Below are 17,184 nucleotides of genomic sequence, written 5' to 3' on the forward strand. Positions count from 1 at the left end.
AAACTTCATCCAACAACTCTTCTTTATTTTATTTATTTTTTTCAAGAACTCATGTTGAATTAAAAACCTTACATATAGTCACTTTTTTTCTTAATCGATATTCATTTCGAATGGAACATCAAATATAGAAACTAGTAAGGAAATTTTCTGAGAAATTTTCACAAAATTCGTGAGCTTCGTATAAATCAGTTGCTTCATATTACGTCGCTGTAAATAACCTCTCGAATGTGTTAGTCGAATTTCGTCGTCATGCTTAACGACGGTGTTTGGTTGCACTCCGTTAAGCAGCATGAAACTATCCTTTTTCTGGTCCACCGAGTCCCATAAATATACATAATTAAAGCGAAACTGAGACGAACTTTCCACCGTCTGTCTGCTTTCTGCACGCTATTCGAGACGACAGAGACGCAATACTAATGTAACTGAACGTTTCATTTCCAATACCATTCCATTCGGTTCATTATTGAGCTACGTGAAATGAATACAGCTGAAAGGGAAGCAGCTCGAAATGAAGTAAAGCGAAAAAATGTAAGTAAAATGGAGTGCCTTTCCAACGTGCAGTTAAATATTTGTTAGTGAAAGAAAATTCCAGACTGCATAGACGTAATGTTACTTCTTAGAAATGTTTCAAACATACACGTACAAGTTTGAGTAGTTCTTCAGATGTGAGACAATGAAATGGATGTAATGGAATTCAAAGACTATTTGCGTGTCTTAATTATGTACGTGATCGTCAAGATAGCGATCAATTCGCTCGTTGAACGAGACTAATTACCTGGCTAGTAATTAACATTCTTTCGTTCCTATGATCTGGTTGATGTTGGTCAGAAACATGCTTTATCTTCCTGCTTCTGACAGTAATCATTACACATTATGTAAGCCACGATTCATGCTTTAACCTTGCCATTCAATGTTTAAATGGTCTATCGTCGTCCGAGTAATTACTTATACAACAAAAACTAGAAGCAAGTTTCAATTTTCTTTCGTGAAAACTAATCTCAGTATTCAATGACATTAACTAGAATTTAGTATTCGAGATAGTTGCATTATAGGTAACTATTGAAATAAAGAATATTTCAGAATTTTGAAGATCAAATGAAATGTCTGACCATAGATGGTTATTTCTACTGAAATTATATACAGACACAGATATCGATTTCTGATGGAAAGATGACAAATTGATGTAACTCGTGTTTTATTAATTGGCATAGACAAATGAATGGTTAAACTGAACGACTCTGATAACGTTCTCCAATAATTATTTGACCCAATTGTAGACTCCATTTAGAATACTTTGAGTGCTCTCCAGGCCGACGCTCGAAACAGTTGCAATTGTTATTCCAAAGATTTCTAACCAAAGATTGAATCATAAAGGAAATTGCATTCCACTAAATAGAATACTGAATCTTGCTGCGCACGTGTAATTCATCAACTATGCATCAACTCTTTGAGTTGCTCTCTGTTGACAGCATGATGGATGATTTTGTTTGGAAATTTCAATTCAGGGAAATCGACCAGCGAAAATCGCGCAGATGAGAGTTTTTAATTTAATTAGTCAAGATCGCCAACCTTAAGTGCAACGTCCATGTGATCGATCTCGCGAATTGAATTCATTCAAATTCCTGACGTAATCTTTTGCATAATAATCTCCTGAGTTTATGATGGTTTAGCACGTGAAGACTACCATAAATCTTCGAGCTTCGTTGGAGACTGAATTTCTTTTCTTCGCGTACAATTTTTTTATATATCAACTTGACGGAGTTCCAATAAAAAATGAAATAAAATCAAACAGAAATATGTAAATTTGATTGCTCGCCGTTACTTGACTACCTTTTCTTCAAGTTTTTTAATCACAGATTTTGCGTTATTATTCATGCAATATGTTAATATAATTAGGTGTAATGAAACAAGGACAAAATTATTTTCGAACGAAGACATTCATGTTTCCAAACGATTGTGGCAAATGCTTCATTTCAGAGTGTAAATTTGCGAACGAGATACGGGGGACAATCGTAACGCTTAGCCAACATGGCCGAACCTCAACAGCTAATATTAGTCGCCGAGCAGAACCAATAATAAAGAAGTGATTAAAAGTCACTTCCGTTTCACGGTTGCCGCACCTCCAACACGTTACGTAAAAACCATCGTTCCGAATTGAATAATGGTTAAAAGTAATTGATCGATTAGTCATGCAAGTCTATTTCGACTTGCTCCAAATGGAATTAAAATGAGAAAATTACAAAATTGATGACATTTAATTAATAAATGCTCTCATCGTTTGCCAGAACAAAGTCCATAATAACGGGACGAATTTCGTTAATTAAGATAAACTATTTCAAGTTGCATGTTTCGAGATAATTATCGAACTGAACAAGGCGTCAAATTAACACATAGCGACTGGATCACGAGATGTCTCGTGTGAGAGATAGAAAAAATTGTAATTAATGGAATTGATACACTTATCTCAAAATAGAAAACTAGGAATGCTGTTCTACCTGTTGCTAAAACTGTCAATCGCAGTCCTCCTTCTAATCTAGAGGTTAATGGATTCTGTATAATGGAGTTACAATAAATATTCAAACTAGCACATCCAAAAATATAACAAAATAAAATTCCACTGAAATCATATCTTACATTGTTTCAAAAACGTGGTATCAACAATTCGACTATGGTGTCGAAGCAAAAATACTTCTTCAACGAAAAGGTCAAGGTTCCCTTCGTAGAAAGGCTGATCTAGCCAATAATCCACGACATTTACAATGGAGGCTCGTAAAACGGAATCGTTTCTTGTTGGCCACCGTTAAACTCAACGATTCTCGAGCGGATTGTAAATCTCCCCCGATCATGAATCGCTCCGCCGTGATTAGTATAATTGCACGAGGTTGTACGGAGTTCTCTTTCCCCCTCTGCGTGGACTAATTAAAAGGAATCATTGGTAGAAGCCATTATTTCGAGCTCATTCCCTAATGGATTCTTTCGCGGGTGGCAAAGGCTCGTTTGACCAGCGACTTGAGGTTCGACAAGATAGAGAGGGCTGGCTGGTCTACCAAACGCAACGCAAACAGAATTTGCATTAATTTTAGAACGTAGGTTTAATCTTAATAATTGGCCCTTTCTTCCCTCAGCCGCTTTCAAATGAGAAGGTGTAAGTGGAATTGTAATTTTCTTTTGAATTGGCGAATATTTAAAAGAGGGAATAAGTATGCAAATCAAATAGGATTTTTCTTTTTTTTTTTAAGCCTTAGACTGGGTCTACTTGGTGTCAGATATTGTTAGCAGAATGTTAAACATAAACGATTTTTTCGTTGATTTCATTTACAGATTAATAGGTTTTAGATTGTAAATAAAGTTTCGTAGATTAACTTTGAATATAGGATATATTTAATCGATTGTACTTTTCCTCTTGTTGAGTTTCGTTAATTTTCTGTTGTATTATTCGCTTAACACACCTCTGAATATTTTAATCTAAAATGATAGAGTTTGCTTTCTCTCTGATTACTGTGTACATTCAAAACGAATTAAATGGTATTTATGCGAGTATACATATCTATAATGGAAAATTTCTTTAAATCTTCCATGCTTCAGCATTTTTAAATTGGTTAAGCTTTATTAGTAGATTATTTCTCTAAAATTCATCATCCCCTGATGTTTGAAGTGCTCTGTATCCACCATCGAGATGACTCCTTTCACACAGGCGTCAGAGCTCTAATTTACATAACTTGGGTGCACTCGGTAATTGCCTGGGAGATTAATCATCCGGATGCTTTGAGCGGAACAGATAACACACCTGCGAACTTCGCGGACTATCATGTTCCTGGCGGTTAATGGGAAACTACCGCACCATACTTTTCCGCTACTGTTCTTTATCTTCGTACTTTTCTCGAGTAAACGCTTGCGAGTGTCAACATTGAATCTTAAATGCTTCTTCTACTACAATAAAAACGCAACTTTTTTATAACTTGTGTTCTTCCAGCCCTTTCTTTTTAATATAACATTTAGATAAAAATAAAAAAAGTACATTGTATTGTATGTATAAATAACCCATTGATAGTCAAACATAAAATATAAAATATTCATGAAATATGAATCTTTGTTAAAAAGAATACAAAATATCTGTTAATAGGGAAAACTACTATGGCACATTTTTCTTACCTGTCTTATATGTCTTATTGCAGAGTCAAGGTGCTTGTACTATCTCCATTTAAAAAATTAATAAACCCAGAAATTCTAAACTTTCTGTTCTACTATTATCTAGATACTATACATAGTTTCTTATATTCTAATAACAGTAGTCCCATCACAATATTTTCATAATATCTACAGAACACCAGCTGGTAAGTTTTATTTAAAAACCTAAAATATTCTGAACATTCAAGCACAAGAATTGAAATAGTAACCCTTCCTGATCAGAATTCTGAGAACTTAAATAATAACCCTTGGTGATAAAAATTCTGAGTAACCATATACCTAATACAGTTGCCAAGAAACATGATTGAACCCTCAGAAAGTCAATTACGAAAAAATAGACGAGAAATTTTCGCTTCGGTTGGTCGTTATTCATCGAAAATTGGTTTTCGAAACTTACGGGACAGCCACGTAGACTAGTTTGGGGTGAGGCTTCGCTCTTGCCAGAGTGGACACACAGCCACTGTGCCTCCTGAATGAAGTCAACGGAAGTGTCACTCTCATCGTCCCGGAATCTCTGCGTGCCAATCTCGAGGACACCTCGTGTGGCACGAGAATAGCGTAGTCGCTCATGTCCACGTCAAAACTTCGCCGTTCCCTCTGAGGCAATTTTCCATCGATAATTTTTCACCAATTTTCTCGCCCCCTTCTCACTCACGAACCCTTCCAATATTCGTCACTCAAAATTCATGAAACTTCAACGACCACAAATAAACTATGTATTCTGGCACTCTGCTTCCCTGCCTTCGAACACAAACTTCGTACGACGATTGAAGTAGACTTCTGTCAACTTTTTGGACAGTGCTTTGGTAACGTGACAGTTTTTTTCCTCTTTCGTTCTTCGCTTCCCTTCGTCCAATCACAATTCCAGCGGATAAACGCTGGGAACCTTGGCTGCAATTCTTCCTCTAATTTCAGGATATGGAAACAACTGCATAGACATGAAAGTTTAGCCGACTGCTGAGTTAATTTCCAAACTTCGATACATTTAGTTATTTTAACGAGTTTTTGACGTGATTTGATTTACGGTCTGCCCTTTCGACGACATTTCTGTCGAGATGCTGTCTCGGGTAGCATATTACTATGATGAAGCCCTCGTTAAAAAATGAAACCTTTTTACGAAAGGTCAAGGCGAAATTTATGTAGAACGACTTGTTCAGTTGTAGTTTGTAGAATTCTGGGAATACTGTGAAGCTTGGAGAAACAGCTATCTCAATGCAAAACAGACGTTTCGATGAATAAACATTGTTCTTCTTCGTGATGGATACTCCCTCGAGATAATTATATTCAGATGATAACGTGAAAATAGCGAAAGTAAAACTTATAATAACTACTTTTAAAAAGCTTTTGTAATAGCCAGGATAATTGCAAATTCCGACGAGCGTATTTATCAGCGAAGGGGAGAAATTGCGTCCTGATAACGTTGATTCCCTCGTCCTTCGGGAAATTTATTGCACCGTGACTTCACTTGAATAGAATTTCGAAAAAGGGTTACCCGATAAAGTGTTTGAAGAGAATTTATTTTCGCTAGAAGAAATTGCAAAGACGAAGACACAGGACAGATGAATTTTATGAGGAAAAACTTGGCGGACGAGATCGACGAGAAAATTGAGGGAAGCAATCCAGCGAATGTTTTTCCATTTTAAATTCAACTCGAGGTCGTATATTTCTTCGTAGGAAAATGAGCTGGACAACAAGTCGCCGTATGAGATTCGTCGGGAAGCGAGAATTTGATTCCTCTTCCGCGAAAATGTAGCACGACGAAAAACTTTCTATCTCTTTCGATGTTCTCTTCACGTTATTTTGGAAAATTACATCTATTTTGTACGTAATCTGGAAATCTGAATTTCTTAGATTCGAAGTTTTACTTGGCTTCTGAGGAATTTTTGAAAAGAAATGTAGAATTAATGTTCATCATTTGTGATTTTATTTTCTGTTCTGTTTTGAAGGAAATCTTTCCCGTGCCAAAAATGTTTTCAAAATCGCTGCAACATTTAATTCATCATAATACACAGTTTTCTGATCTGAATTAAAGATGAAACGTGAAATTAAAAAATTTAATCTAATTGCTCACGTTTGCTAAAAAAGTATTCTGTAAACAGTCATTTAGAAATTTAGAACATTTTTTATATAAGAGGAATTTATTTAACTTAAAACAACTAATAGAAATTCTTTATTTATTCTAGATATTTTGTAAAATTTGCAATATTTTTCCCAGAAAAAAAGCTCTCCAAGATGGAGAAATATTTTCCGAGAGGGAAAAGAATCTTTTTGAAAAAGGATTTTTGTAACATTTGTCACGAAAGCGTCTTAACTCTTCCTAGAAATGTTTCATTGTATCGAGTTATCAGAAACGTGCGAAAATGCATACGTCTGACGTAAAAGTGCATAGAGAAAACTGTTTCCTTTCTTTTACTGTCTTTCCACCTTCTTTAGGAACGACGGATTTGAAAAATATGAAAACACGTTACAAACAGAAATATGAAAGCGTACAACTAGTTCAATAGCGCTTTAACGTTCCCTCTTTCGTCTTTTTATTTCGTGTAGGGAATGTTTTTCCACTTTCAATGATCTCCAGGCACATATGAAATGTACATCGATATCGAATTGTTTTTTTCTTTTTCTCCATCCTCGATGTACATAAAAATGCAACAGACCGTGGGAAAGAAGATAAAACTTGGAACATAAGCTTTGTGCTGCGGTATTTTATGTGAAAATGAAGATAGTGTTGTTTATTAATAGGTGAAATTATTCCTGAAACTTGGACGCAAGAAAATTGGAATAAAATTCTTCTTTCTCTTGAAGTTCCTTTGTACCGCGATTATTTTAAACTTTGGCGGGAACTTTTAAATATACATTTGGACTGAATGATGGGAATTGCTTTGGAACTTTCGTACGAAGCTGATTACAGAACTGCCCAACTACGGTTATGCATGGCATTTCCTAGAGATTCCTTGTCCTTTTAATGTCGATTCTCACATTTTTAAATTTCAAATGTTTCAAGTTTTCAAATCTTCAAATTTTCAAATCTTTAAATCTTCAAATTTTCAAATTTTCAAATTTTCAAATCTATAAATCTTCAAATCTTCAAATTTTCAAATTTTTAAATTTTCAAATTCCCAGATAAGCAAATTTTCAAATTTTCTAAATAAACTAAATTCAAAATTTGTTCCCAAATTGAAAGTTCAGAGTGCAAATAGCAAGCCTATCAAACAAAGCTCCTGCTATTTACTTCATTTTGAATTAACATCACAAGCAGTATACATAAATATTTTCAACGACAAACTAAGAAACTAATGAATCATAAATTTATCATTATATCATGACATTTAATTCTTCTGTATATAAAATATAAAACTGACATCCCGAAAAATAAGAAACCCAAAACAGCTTTTCCCTCATATTTATACAAAAATGTTCAATGTCCAGATTAATTTTATCAGAGAAACATACTCCAGAAGTGCTTCCCCACTGAGTCAGTGTACCGAAATTTTTAGCTCAACCATGAGAAAGAGCGGAAGTCACCGAAACTGAAGGAAGAGTCCTCAGCTTTTCGCGAAAATCGCAAGAGTAAGATAATGAAGGAAGAAAGAAGAATTTACATCGAAATGGAAAAAGTTTTAGGTGGTTGAAACTTGGGCTCGATTAAAGAGCATCTGCGACGTGGAGGAGGCGTGCTCAGGGTAAATTTGGAACGGCTACATAGGGGACCGTGAAAGATTAACAGCTTCGAACTCTCGACGGACAAATGGAGACGCGATTAGATATGGGACACGTTGCATTAAAATTAGAAAACTCGTGCTGGCTTTGCTGGCTTTGTTGGCGATTAGGAAGATGAAAGGGAGATCACTGTATGTTGGAGTAAAGACTATGACTTTTTTTCGATATTGAGAACTTGGGAAGGAGATAATCTACATACTGCCTTACACTGTGCTTTGAATTGAAGTCTACTGTTTGGATCAGCAAAGCACCTGTTGAGTCTTTTTAGAGAGTAAAGCTGTTGACACGTGTTGCAGGGAAATTTTAAGTTTCTAAGAATTACCTACATGAGAGAATTTAATTATGATATTTAGTCAAAGGAAAGTAGAAGTTGTAATGAGTTACTCAGAGGACGAATTTTCGTTGTTTATTTTGTTTAAAATTTTTGATGATTTAATTATTGTAGACAATGTTCATCTAAGAATTATTCGAAATGTATTTTTTATCTTAAAAAGTGGTGCTTTAGATGAGAAATATAGGTTTCGTGATTTAAAATTGTAGGAGTAATTTTTGAGCTTAACTCTAACTCGAATCGTGAATCTCATCGATTTAATCTCATCGATCTTTTGTTTAATATTACTTATGAAAGGAAAAATACATACACGATTCTTATTTATTACTGCAACGGAGGCGAATTTTTGCGTATAATTAATTTCCATGTTTCCATCTCTCATTTTTCATTTTCCGATACCCACGTAGAACGGAAATATCATTGACGCGAATTTTAGTTAAAGTCGATTTCAATTCTCATGAATTATTTGTTATTTTGAACATTGTTTGTTTCCGCACAAGAAGCATCATTTTAATATAACCCAGTATTTAATATAACATAATTTTAATGTACTGTCACGATCTCGAATTTCATTGAACTTTATTAAATATTGTTTAATCATAAACGAAGCAATTGATATGTTGTAGAACAAGGTATCAGAATAAGTAAAATCGCCAGCATGATTAACAATAGATATTTCTTATCGTACTGATTACATGTGCCTACATGTAAATTATAAACACGAGTAGTTATTTCCAGCAAATAAAATGGATTGAAATATTTAAGATGAAATTAATGTGCAACTAGCACATTGTCACAATTTCTTCTTTCTACTTCAATGGCTTAGCTATTTTTCTAGCTCCAATTTTATAATATTTATGTGAAGTTTATTGTGCTTAACTGCGTCTCAGGATCAGAAATCGTGACAGAAACATGATCGATAATTGTGCCACTGATATGTCCTAGCACGATACACCGCGATCAACGAGTAATGTTTGCATTGATACGGAAATCTAACAGGGCCGCTATCAACACGAGTGTCGGTTGCGATAATGACAAAATTCTTTCTGTGCTAAAATATTGCGATCCTATTACAAAATCTCTATCGTTTATAATTATTCAACCAGTTAAACAAAACTTCCTTCGAGCAAAACTTTAATGAATATTGAAAAAATATTAATATCATTATATGTAGATACGTAAAATAATTAAAATAAAATAGAAGTTGAAATACAACTGTACCTACATGAATAGTATTCCTGTGACACTGATATTTATTATTCATTCTCATAATATACGTATTTACGACACGCGTATGAGATATTCGAAATAAGTTTGAAGGAACCTTGAGATATCTTCATGTAACAGAATTATCCTCAACTCCAGCTACAGTTTCAAGGTTTTCTCATTCATTTATTTTGAAACATTTCAATACGTTTCAATATGATCCGTTCGAGACTGAAAATTGTTTATTTGTACCATCGGTACATTGAACCTGATTTCACGTGAAAGCTCATCTTGGCCACGGCTCTAACAACAGCAAAGCTTCATTCCACTTGACGCCACGGAACGTTGGAACAAAAATATTTTCCAATTCGTTTGCTCTTCCACCCTACCATTATTTCATTTTCTCTTTCGCTTCGTCTGACCCCCCTCGACGTGACGTTTCACGGAATTGCTGGTCGTTAAGAGAAATTGCGTTTTGAACCGACTTAAAGTAGAATTCAGCGCAATGATATGAATGAAGGAAAATACAGCACGAAGAACCTTTCTGATGATATTCTGACTTCTGAAATTATATGTCAATGTTGACATTTCAAAAATCAATTCATGATCTTTTAGTTATTCAGCTGAGTTCAATAAATTGTAATATTTTAGGTATATAAATTGCAGTATTTTTTAAATTTAATATTGGATTATGTTTACAATAGTAAAAGGGTCCGAGAAGCAGAAAGCAAAATTATAGAAAATTGGAGTTATCGATGTAATAAGCAAGAGGATTACAGTCACAAATTAAGTACAATTTAGATAGAAGTAGTTCTAAATTGGGAAATAGCTAGAAATAAAATGTTGAGGGTGTTTTATGTTCCTAGTTCCTTTGGGAACTACCACTGTGCTGTTTGTCAGGAAGCTGACAGAACACTAAGGAAAATCTAATTAAAATTAACGCGATGGAAGCTCGAGCACGATACTAATAGAGACCTGAGACCCTACATTACAAACATTCTTGTTCTTCACTTGAATAACCGAACCATAATCAATTTCAAAGTTCGTCTTCAAAGTACCACTCAATGTCTTCTAACTCCCCCCAAAAAACCCCAAACGTCCATCGAAAGGGCAACCGCGAACTTTCCAATCATAAAGTGACATCATACAGAATCTATCAAAAGCGAACCTCAGGCAAACTCAGAACTCCCCAGAAACTTCAAAGTATCCCCACAGACGAAAACTTGCGAAAGATTCCAGGAACTCCGTCGAACCACACCACAAGTTCACACAAGAAAGAACAGCAGCGAATCAAAAAATGGCTATAAATTCCTCGAAAAATCACCAAGCACAAATTCACTTAATTGTCACCTCCCACACTGTCAGAGTCCCCCCACAGAGCACCAAAATCCAAACTTCGCCATTGTTTCTCTCCCAGGATCGCCAGGAGCCAAAATTCAAGAGAACCATAAGCAACCCGGCGTGACGAAGAGTCGAGCAACGACTGTTCCAGCTAGTAAATAATTCTCCTTGTTAGCCCTCGTCTTGGCACGCGTCCTATAGAAGGACACCGGCACATTGCTCGCGCGCACCGTCGCCAACGATCCTCGTCGGTCGCGTGCCGGCTATGAACTGGCTCTGGCTGTGCCTGCGGCTGTTGCTTATACGGAGCTACAGGTAATGTGTACCTGCGTGTCACCACTGGCGTCTGGAAGACTAGATTCGAGCAAATGGTCGGGTGTTTTGCCCTGGCAAGAGGAAATAGGATTACGTAGGTGTGTTGGTCATCTGGCGGGGGGACGTCTCTTGTTTTCGAAGTTTCGCGGCGGGGATGAGATTAAGTGGACAGAGTGGCGGTCATCTAGACGATTGGTAAGAGGATACTTTCCTCTTGACCGGACCCAGGGCTACATTATGTCGGTTAGACGACTCTTCATCATTCTGATAGCTGATTCACTGGAATTGTTATTGCTGTCATTATTACGTATGATGCTTAATCTTCGCTAGCGGGATATCCTACTTGGTCACCTATGGGCAGAGGAAAGTTTCTTCGACGTTTTCATTTATGGGAATACAGATTTCGGGTGAAGTAGTAGTGTCTTCCAACACCTGAACAAGTGTTGGGATATTTTTCTTCGTGAAAAGTTCTGTTACTTCGCGCGATGGCGAACGAAGATGAGATTGGAGGAGCTGAGTTACTTGGGTGAATGGTAAGAGGATGTTTCTTGTTTTCGAAGTTTTGCTGCTTCGTGTAGCGGTAGTTAAGATAGGATTAAGGGAATTGTGAAATGTTTCTCAGCTACGTGAATTGCAGGATATCTGCTTCTTTAATCCTTGTCTCGGAGATTTTACTTGGGAATCTGTTTGAGTTTAGAGTTTGGGAGTTTGGGAGATCTTGGATCAGATTTTAATCTTTTGCTGTGGAACGTTTTGCTTCATTACATTAGATTCTACATTACATTACATTGGAATTGATTAAATTAGAATATGAATCCTTTCATCACGCTGTGAGGAGTATTACTGTCATGTGTAATCATTATTACAGTGGCAATTTCGTTTTGTGTGGTAGGGGGATGAAAAGATGATGAGTCTTGAGCCTGATTCGTGTCCAAGAGATCCTCGTTTGCATCCATTTAGAATTATATTTAAATTACCCTACAATTATTGCGTAACAAATTTAATTTAAGTCCACTATGTCTATGACATGAGCACTTTTGTACTTCACAGACATAATAATCAAACACTATTTCCTTTTCGCTAAGGAGTTTTAAAGAATAATTCAAATCGAAAAAATTCTTTGTCGGGTTTTGAAGAATATTTCGCAGATCCAAGCAATAAACTTAAGTAACTGAGAAAATAAAAAAATTACAAGTGTAGAACATCAAGAAAATGGGCACGTCACGCTTGCCTAATTGCGCGCGAAGGAAAATCCTCGGCTCCAGTATTACGAAATTCGTTAGAAACCATGCCATAGAACAAGAAACCTTGTATTAGCTAATGACACGAAAATTATGAGAACAGGTTCGTCTATTGCTGGAGAAAAAAATTGTCTTCAGGCACAAGGAACGCTGTTGCAAAAGAATTGGTTCTCCCTAATTATTCCTAATTGTTTCACTTCTTTTAATGCCTTTTCTTGGAAATTTTCAGTACTATTCTGAAGACAAAAGTTTTGAATGAAGAAGAACTTCAACCGTGTATTATTAATCGAGTGAAATAAAGATGAAAGGAAGAAATTTAATACTGTATGTATCCTATATTCTGTAGAAGTATGATATAATCACAGGAAAACGACTATTTGACAATCATTTCCTTACCGAAAAAGATGACGCAAGGAAAAGTAATTATTGTTAAGAATTCAATTTGCTCCATTAGCCTCCGAGGAAATAATAATTTTCGAAACTTCGTTGGTTATTATGTCCTCAAGGATTGGTAATAATAATTCCAATTAAGTCCATTTCAATTCCATCGATGCATGCAACTTCGCGAAATTCCGCGAAAATGCAACCGTTTCGAGCGGAAGTTCCTGTTAACTGACTGGAATTTAACGAAATTAGGAATGACAGAAAATGAAGAAAAAATTACTGAAACATCTAGAAAGCAATATTCTACGTCGAGAATGTGCAGCAAACTGTAATAGGAAGCGAATGAAGACTAATTGGTGAGAAATTTTAAAGCGAGAATTCGGAGGACCTTATTTTAAAGTAAATCCACATGATAAAAGAACAGAAATCAATTAAATTCGAAGGATATTCTACCATAAGGAGTCTCAGAAATATCAGGACTCGAAGGAAAGCTATTTGGCGCGAAATTTGAATGGCATTTATCTATCCAAGGAAAATCCTGATGTAGAGGAACATTTTTAACGAGTGATCACATCTCGAAGCCACGTCAATTATTGGGATAGAATGTCAACCGCTACAACCGTTTCGCTGCAGGCTAGTTTCCCTCGGGAGACGTGGGAAAAATCGATGGCAACGACGTTTACATCGGGTTCGCATAACTGCCCGAAATAACGAGACGTTATGGCCGCCGTAAATCGCGATGGAGGCTTTACATTCGCACTTTCGCATATATCCTTTCGCGCCACTCGTAAACCATATTGCAAGAGGAACGATCCCTTCACGAAAATTTTAGTCTTCAACTTTTCTTATCGAGACAGAGTAAGACGTTTCAGCTTATCACGAAGTAATCATAAATATTATTATAGAAGGCAGTCCTGTTTCGATTTTGGAGAAATATAATTACAGAGTATTATCTTGTGGAGTATTTTAAGACTTCTTATCTGAAGAATGAACTCTGCATGTACCTATATAAATATCTTAGTGTTCTACTTTGAAATATTTTCTGATAATATTTTAAGTCAAGGCTACTCATATATATGTATGTAATTTTGAAATTTTTTGGTGTTAGATTCGCTGAAACTTTATTATTATTTTGCTTTTTTATTTTTTATTTTTATTTTTTTAATATGAACTTTTTAACATCGTATCACCTGCATTTTGGTTACTAGTGACGACTATTGTAAATGGAAATTATTTTCTTATTTATTATTTTATAAAATAGTTCTCAGTAGCAGTTATTCATTCTTTAACTATCAAACTTTCCTTTTTGCAAATATACATGTATTTAGGTTTCAAATATTTAACGATATTTTTAAAAATTGTGTATCTATTGCAATTGAAAAAAAAAATCCCACAAACTATTATAAGAATCAACAAGTATGCATACGAATTAAATGCATGGACAATGCCAGTACAATGATGTCTCTAAGAATTCGCAGTCGTAATAAGAACTAGCGAAGCGATTCTTGCTATCTTTTATTTACCATGCACTTGAAATAGAGCGCGTTTACAATCCTCATAATACGTCGCGTTTAATATTCTGTTTACAATAAAACTCACTTGCAGCCTATACTTCTATAACACTAAAATCAGAAACGTTTTAATGAAACTTCATATAGATATGGAGTATAACAAATTTTTAAAAGGACGTTTCAAGTAATTCTAAGACACTTGATTCAGAATTTAAGACTCACAAAATATTAAAAGTTCTTTCAGAAAAGTCGTACTTGAATTTTCTAAATATTTTCAGAGTAATTTCAAAATATTCAGCAAATATTTGATTAAAGTGTTTCGAAAATATTTGATAAATATGACAAATATTCCACGTGTGAAGTCGAACTATTTAAACAACATTCGAGATGTGGGAACGTTTCACGAATTTAACAACTGTAACTTCGACCACAGTACAAAGCGTTCAAGTGTAATTTTCCTTCTCGAATTCGCAATTGTAACATTAAATTGTGTTAGCGTCACCAGCACTTGCGATAATACTACTGTAAAGCTTGTTAACAGCTTAACGTTGCGATCGAGCGTAACGAGGAAAGTGGGAATGAGTAAGTACAATAATCGCGAATTCACGTGAGCCTCGTCAATTTGACAATTGTTTGCGAGCGTACGGCTGCCCGCTGGTGCGCCAATTTTCGAATAATGTACGTTATAATTAAGTAAAGAGGTCGCGCCACTAGTAAACAAGACTAAAATAACTAATACCATGATGATTGTAAACTAAAATAGAAATAAACATTTACATGGACTAAAGAATATCGATATTTGTAAGATATTATTAGAATACAAAGTATTAACAGAATCTTAAGTAAATTAAATTTTGCTTAAATTAATTTCTTTGAGATTTACAAACTGATACCATAAACTTCTGATCCATGTCCTGTGTACCAACGCCCACAGGTGTTCCAAGCACATGCACAGTGATCTGAGATTAACGATAGCACAAGGAGGTACTAAGACCTCTAATCTCAACACCGAAGGCGTTTGTTTGTGATTACTTCAATATTAAAATTCCTACAACTTTGGTACAGTTACAATACCATAGTTTCCTCAGATAAAGTTCATTACCTCCTGGGGGACCTCAAAATTCAATTAGCTAGGTCAAAGAAGAGAAATGAAATGGAATAATAGGCTGAAAGTACTCGTGACACAATGGTTGTTGTGATTGATGGTAATGGTAAGAAAGACGAAGAATCAAGTCTGGATTTATACTGGATAAATGGCTAGAGGCGTGTCGCCGACTCGTCCATGGCCACTGTCAATATAATTTTCCATTAGCCAAACTCAATGGAAAGCTCGGTTATGTCTCTAAAATTAGGTCACCAATGATGCAGCTGAAAGGCAAATTTATTACAATACACGTGTCGCTCGCATGATTATGCAGAATTGTGTGGTTTTGAGTCTTCGTTGAAGGCATGACTGCACACACAGCGGTTACCATCTGAGGAACATTAATCAGTTTTAATAACAGCAGGTAAATCTTCATAATGCGCTGTCTTTTGACGGTGAGTATGAAAGAATATATGCTACACAGGCTGTCTCATAACATTAACGAAATCTTAATTTCTTAAAGTATAATCAGTAGCTAGTCAATATTTGCTACTGATACCTAGCACTGAATATTAATAAATTGCTACTAACATTTGTACTATTAATATTGTACACTATACTTATCAGTATCAAATAACATAGAACCATTGTGCAATATCAGCAATAGAATCAGGAATAGAGTCAACAATAGAAGTAATAATACAGTCTGGAAATGATTTATTTACATAACACTAGCAGTTAACTTATTCACGAAACAAGTTCTATTTAATTATTCAATTTCCTCTATTGAATTTTCTCAGGCTAAGGTACTATTAAAAGCTCCTTATTGGCCTTTCTTCATCAAGATAATGAAGGGAAATCTAGATTAGCCCCTCGAGACTTTTCAGAAATGATTAGAAATGTCGGCAATTCTGAAAGGTCGGAGTGAAAGCTCGGTATCGATCACGAAAGGGTTGGCGTGCTACGCGGTTGTTAAGGGTGTTTATCACCTACGCGCTCTTCAGGGTCGTCAGATTTGTGTCAAGAACTCCTTCTTCCACTTGTGCGAGCGCGATACGCGGACGCCAGAAGTCGTAAAAGAAACTCATCGAACATACGCGGAAGAATTTACGACGTTACAACACGGGGGTATTTAAGACGTAAAAGTCTTCGTATCCTCCTTTTAGCGGTGATCCTCAAGGATGAATCTATACAGAGAACAAGGCACCTGGAAAAACGTTTCTATATCCGTGATACGTTCAAGCTCCTCCTTCAAGTATCCTTTAAACGTGTATGCTTTGAGCACGAGATCATGCTTTGAAAATATACTACTTGCACATGGACAAAAATTCTTGAAATAAATTTGATCTCTCGATTTCTTAAACTAACAATAGTTATACTTTTCTTTGATTCTTTTTATTATTTCTTCTTTTGTGATTGATTAATATTTTTACATGCTTTTTAGTATCTAGAATTGAAGTAAAATTATGTGATAGCAAGGAGAAATATTGTGGAACTAAGAGTAATGGGGAAATGCCATTATGGTGAAGGTAGTTTTTGCTGTGTCAAAGAAGAGGAAGTAGGATTTGCTATCCACGTAATTTTGTTCTAACATGCTTCATTTTTACTATGTAGTATATTGCAAAGACATTAACTTTTTACAAGTGTATTGTTTTCTGTTTATAATTATCATCCATGCTCTAGTTTCTGAAAACAGTTGTCACTGATATTGCTGTCTACACTATCTTTCCAAAATCTCAATTTCCATTTTCAGGATCAAAACATCGAAGGCTACATACCTACATGTCACCCATTTTCAAAGCATCGATAATATTGAATATGTAGAAACATTTTAATGTTTCAACAAAATCAATTTTCCATTGACTG

At 35.4% G+C, this 17,184-nt stretch overlaps 1 protein-coding gene across 13 annotated transcripts in view; it reads right to left on the reverse strand.

The window, feature by feature from the left end:
• Positions 1 to 17,184, reverse strand: part of Dnc (phosphodiesterase dunce) — a 420,060-nt gene that overhangs the window by 67,349 nt on the left and 335,527 nt on the right. Inside the window, exons 1-2 of one of the 13 annotated variants that reach the window (XM_076380418.1) lie at positions 10,611 to 10,846; positions 4,586 to 5,116 (exon numbers count right to left, since the gene is read on the reverse strand). The exons of the other annotated variants lie outside the window; for them this stretch is intronic. Coding sequence (XP_076236533.1) covers positions 4,586 to 4,758 — 173 coding nt within the window. The 5' untranslated portion in view covers positions 4,759 to 5,116; positions 10,611 to 10,846. Of the gene's footprint in view, positions 1 to 4,585; positions 5,117 to 10,610; positions 10,847 to 17,184 lie in introns of those variants that run through there. 13 annotated transcript variants of the gene reach the window in all.

This window comes from Calliopsis andreniformis, chromosome 6 (genome assembly GCF_051401765.1).
Source record: "Calliopsis andreniformis isolate RMS-2024a chromosome 6, iyCalAndr_principal, whole genome shotgun sequence".
In the NCBI taxonomy this organism is placed as follows: domain Eukaryota; kingdom Metazoa; phylum Arthropoda; class Insecta; order Hymenoptera; family Andrenidae; genus Calliopsis; species Calliopsis andreniformis.